Raw genomic sequence first — 5,000 nt, forward strand, 5'->3', positions numbered from 1 at the left:
CAGATTTATATTGTTTTATAAAGGGCTGACAAAGTTTTATCAACAAGTGTTTTTTCATTATTTTGCACTGGCCCACATCCTGAAAAATATTAAAATGGAAAGTAACTTTGTACTTTGAGTAATTTATTAACCAGATACTTTTTACTTTTACTTGAGCAGGTTTCTCAGATGGTATTTTTTACTTTTACTTGAGTCTTTTTTATGGGAGTAAATGTACTTTTACTCGAGTACAGAGTTTCACTCACTAACAAACCACCGCGTCACTTCACTTCACTTCACTGTCAACCTTTCCAGCTGCTTCACTGCCGCGCTGCAGAGACACCGAGCCGGGTCCGGGGACCGGGAGCGGGACCCGGGTCCCGGTCCGGCTCTGACAGCAGATACTTTACTTAAATAAGTTCTGCTTGGTGGATCATTTATATGCGAATATCCCAAAAGACCGAATGATTGATAACCGATCTGACGTCATGTCTAACAGCCAGAACCAGAACCAGAACAGAACCAGAACAGGGAAGCAGCCAGTCCAGCAGGAACCTGGACTGGACTGACCCTGTTGCTGCAGATCAGCATGGGCTCACTAGCCCCGCCCACCAGCTGTGCATCCAGCTGGATCAGGAAATGCTCATCCATGAATAAGATGCACAGAGGAAATAAACAGAACATCTGTTTTACATTACACCCCCCCCCCCCCTCCCCCTCCTCCTCCTCCTCCTCCTCCTCCTCCCCCCCCTCCCCCTCCTCCAGACCGGGACCGGAGCTGCATCACTCTGCCCGCCGAGCTTATTCCCTGCAGCCGGTCAGACTATGCAGACTGAGCCGTGCTAACGGTCCGGCCCGGACCGACCCGGTCTGACCCGGACTCACCTGCTCGGTGGAGCCGCTCCTGTCGGTCTCTCCGCCGGTTCTCTTCTCTTCTCTGAACTTGGCGGCTGATCTCGGACACGTGTGGATTTTTTACCGGGATCAGGAAATGCGCTTTATTTTTCCTATTACGTCGCAGCCACGTTCCAGCCAATGAGAAGTGAGCGATCGATCACGTGCGGCCCCAGCAGTCGGGTGTGTTTCCGGGTTTGTTCCGCGAGCAGAGGAGAAAACACCTGAATGTTCCTGGGAGAACCGGAGAACCGGAGAACCGGAGAACATGTGACGTATGGATCATTAACCCGCAGCTCTGATAGTCAGACTGTTAGCTCTGCGGCTAATGCTAACTGCTGCTGGAGGACTGAAGCCCCAGACCATCTGTCTGTCTCTTCTCTCTCTCTCTCTGTCTGTCTGTCTGTCTCTCTCTCTCTCTCTGCCTGTCTCTCTCTCTCTCTCTCTCTCTCAGCAGCATCATGTCCAACAGAAGAGTTCTGCTAAACTCTCATCATCACAGACGGTGAGTCAGAATTTAAACTCAGTCTAACTCTGATACTCAGATCAGATCAGATCAGATCAGACCAGATTCAGAACCAGACCAGATCAGATCAGATCAGATCAGATCTCTAGATGCTCTGGATGGTCAAACTGTCTGTTGGTTTGCAATAAAGTTCTGCTGCAACTAACCTGAGCTGATCAGACACAGAGAGGTGGAGGCTTGTTACTGTGTGTGTGTGTGTGTGTGTGTGTGTGTGTGTGTGTGTGTGTGAGGGGGGGGGGGGGGGGGGGGGGGGGGGGCAGACATCCCTCTGATCTGGATCCAGGTCCACGATGATCCAGGAGGAGAGGAAGAGGAGGAGGGAGGAGATAGAGGAGGAAGGAAGCAAGCTGGGGGGAGCAGGAGAAGGAGGAGGAGACAGCAGAGCGGCTGGTGGTGGGATGTGATTGGTGGGATGTGATTGGTGGGATGTGATTGGTGGGCATGCAGAGCGGTGGTCATGTGACTGGTGTCCTGCCTTCAGGTTCTGTCAGGCCGGCTGGGAGAGTGAGCAGCTGAGAAGAGGCGTTCAGGAGCAGTGATGATGTCACTCTGCACTACATGTTGCCATAGTAACAGAGTTGTTTGTGTGTGTGTGTGTGTGTGTGTGTGTGTGTGTGTGTGTGTGTCCAGATGATGAGGCCGAAGCAGAGGAGCTGAACCCGTTCTCCTTCAGAGAGTTCCTCCGCTGGAAGAACCAGGATCCACACCAGGACCAGAACCAGGTCCTGGACCCAGACCTGGACCCAGAACCTGGACCCAGAGCAACAGACAGGAAGGTGAAGAGAGACGGGTTCAGCTCACAAGTTCAGTTAGAGTGAAAATCAATAGAAAGACAACTGGAATATCAAGGAATGTAGATAATAATATTTAATGCTGCCTGTCTGTCTTTCTGTCTCTCTACCTGTCTGTCTCTCTACCTGTCTCTCTCTCTACCTGTCTGTCTCTCTACCTGTCGCTCTCTCTACCTCTCTCTCTCTCTACCTGTCTGTCTCTCTACCTGTCGCTCTCTCTGTCTGTCTCTCTCTCTCTACCTGTCTCTCTGTCTACCTGTCTGTCTGCAGCCCAGCAGCAGTCAGAGGTTGTTTGACCTCGACCCCAGGAGTCTGACCTTTGACCTGAGGTCAGGAGCTGTTTCTTCGCTGACCCCTCCCTCAGCAGGCTGACACCACAGGTGGAGTGACATCATCACTGACATCATCACTGACATCAGCTTTGCTCAGGCGGCAGCCAGACAGACATGATGGTCCAGTCCCAAACCACAAGCCCCACCCACCTCACCGCCCAGTGTGACTCCACATCAGGCTGCTCTGTGGGGGGGGAAAAACTGTGAGACGCCCTCGCCACTCTACTGGAAGAATTAGAAGCAGTTGTCACCATGGCAACCGATAGATGGCGTGCTCACACAGCTGTTTTGCCGTTGCAAATTTGACAAGAGTTAATGAGAACCAGCTGAGTCCTGTAAACAGACCTGAAGCCTGTCTGGAAATGTTCTGACAAAACAGACGAGATGAATGTGCAGTGCAACGAGTTCAGTGACTAACCGTGAAGCGCGTTAAGCACCAGGAGAAAACAGCAGACAGAAAACAGGCGTTAGCGTTAGCATTAGCGTTAGCGTTAGCGTTAGCGTTAGCCAAAACTTTGGTTCCTTGTGTGTTTCCAGAGGGACACGGACCCCTACCCGCATTTTCACTTGGGTGTTAATTTCGGACCATATTCTTACGTTAGTTTTTTTTTTTTTTTGCGAGTACTCGAGTACTCTGTAATAATTTAATGCGAGTACTCGAATATTGAAATGACTTAAAATGCCCTAATGTCCCTATGTGCTACAAGTCAGAGAACTGAGAGACAAAGTGATGTTCTGCTTTTTTAAACTTTCAAACCTCTGTGATTTAGTTTGAGGCTGAGAGAGAGAGAGAGAGAGAGAGAGAGAGAGAGAGAGAGAGAGAGAGAGAGAGAGAGAGAGAGAGGGAGAGGGAGAGGGAGAGGGAGAGGGAGAGGAGAGAGAGAGAGAGAGAGAGAGGAGAGAGAGAGAGAGAGAGAGAGAGGGAGAGAGAGAGAGAGAGAGAGAGAGAGAGAGGAGAGAGAGAGAGAGAGAGAGAGAACTGAACTCCTGTCTGGTGTTTCCTCTGCTCTCTCCTGCTGAGCTTCCTGTCAGAGGGTCAGCTGATCGGTTTGGGACGGGCCTTAATGTGGGACTCCTCCAGGGGAACGGAGGGGGGGCGGGGGGGCGAGGGGGCGGGGCCTGTGTCTGAGGCGGGCCGCCTGTTCATTCTGCTTGCTGCTGCTGTTCTAAACCCCGCCTCCTCTTTACTGTGATTGGTCGGTCCAGGTCATGCGGTCTCTTCAGAGTCTTTAATGTAAAGGTGCTGGCTGACTCAGACTGTCTGTCTGTCTGCAGGCTGACGAGGAAGAGGAGGAGGAGGAGGAGGAAGGCTGGGGGCGGAGCTGCCGGTCTGCTGCTGTAGACAGCACCTCCTCCCTCTGCACTGAGGAGGAGGAGGAGGAGGAGGAGGAGGAGGAGGAGGAGACAAGGTAGGTCCTGTCTGCTGTTCTTTTATTTTACTGGAGAAAGTCTGCAGCTTATCAGAGTCTCTGAATGAAACCAGGTTCTCCTCCAAACCTGAACTGAGCCAGAGAGGAGGAGGAGCAGGAGGAGGAGGAGAAGGAGCAGGAGGAGGAGGAGGAGGAGGGGGGGGGAGAACTATGAGGGAGATGATGAGACCTCCATGGCGGAGCCGGTCGCCTCCTGCAGGAAGAGGAGCAGCAGGAGCAGCCAGCTACAGCAGGTACACACACACACACACACACCACACACACACACACACACACACACACACACACACACACACGGGATGCACTTGTTTAAAGTCTCCTGGTCAGGCGGTGACATATCAGCTGGGTGGAGTTTGTGCTTGTTTTACACCGATTCAGCAGGAAAAACTAGCAACCAGCTAGTAACACCCTAGCAACCACTAATCACCTAGCAACCATTAGTGACACCCTAGCAACAACTAGTATTTACTTAGCAACAAGTAGTAATTCCCCATTAACCACTAGCAGCACCCTAGCAACAATTATTAATTACCTAGCAACCACTAGTAGTCGCCTAGCAACCACCTAGTCAAAGAGGCGGTTGCTTCTTCAGCAGCAGTCTTCCTCAGAAACTCTATTTAATCTAGTTTAACTTTACGAGGCTAAATTAAATTGTGTGTGTGTGTGTGTGTGTGTGTGTGTGTGTGTGTGTGTGTGTGTGTGTGTGTGTGTGTGTGTGTGTGTGTGTGTGTGTGTGTGTGTGTGTGTGTGTGTGTGTGTGTGTGTGTGTGTGTGTGTGTGGTCCAGCTGAAGGAGGAGAATGTGTTTTTGAGGAGAACCATCATGGAGCTGCAGAAGAAATCGGACGCTAACGAACACAGGTCAGCACCGGCCAATCGGACGACAGCGGCAACTAATTACAGAGCTAAACCGCCAGTCGGTCAGCGTTTACCCAGCATGCCTCTGTCTCCTCCCCAGGGTGGCCCGGCTGTCGGAGGAGCTGGTCCAGAGGAGGCGTCAGGAGGAGAAGGAGGCGCAGGACCTGGAGAGCATGGTGCATTCTGTGGAG

General features: G+C 51.7%; 1 protein-coding gene across 1 annotated transcript in view; it reads left to right on the forward strand.

Moving 5' to 3' along the window:
• Positions 1-1,362: 1,362 nt before the first annotated feature.
• The window catches only part of entr1 (endosome associated trafficking regulator 1), a gene marked incomplete at its 5' end in the record, with an annotated part of 7,293 nt that continues 3,655 nt past the window's right edge, over positions 1,363-5,000 (forward strand). The window contains 6 exons of the mRNA XM_071534731.1: positions 1,363-1,378; positions 2,030-2,175; positions 3,798-3,931; positions 4,041-4,185; positions 4,739-4,812; positions 4,910-5,000. The exon at positions 4,910-5,000 is cut by the window's right edge and continues 21 nt beyond it. Of these exons, the coding sequence (XP_071390832.1) occupies positions 1,363-1,378; positions 2,030-2,175; positions 3,798-3,931; positions 4,041-4,185; positions 4,739-4,812; positions 4,910-5,000 (606 nt within the window). The remainder of the gene's footprint in view (positions 1,379-2,029; positions 2,176-3,797; positions 3,932-4,040; positions 4,186-4,738; positions 4,813-4,909) is intronic.

The sequence above is a fragment of the Centroberyx affinis genome, unplaced genomic scaffold (assembly GCF_046629955.1).
Source record: "Centroberyx affinis isolate AG114_WGS23_722 - 3 ecotype Tasmania unplaced genomic scaffold, CSIRO-AGI_Caff_v1 ptg002608l_1, whole genome shotgun sequence".
In the NCBI taxonomy this organism is placed as follows: Eukaryota; Metazoa; Chordata; class Actinopteri; order Beryciformes; family Berycidae; genus Centroberyx; species Centroberyx affinis.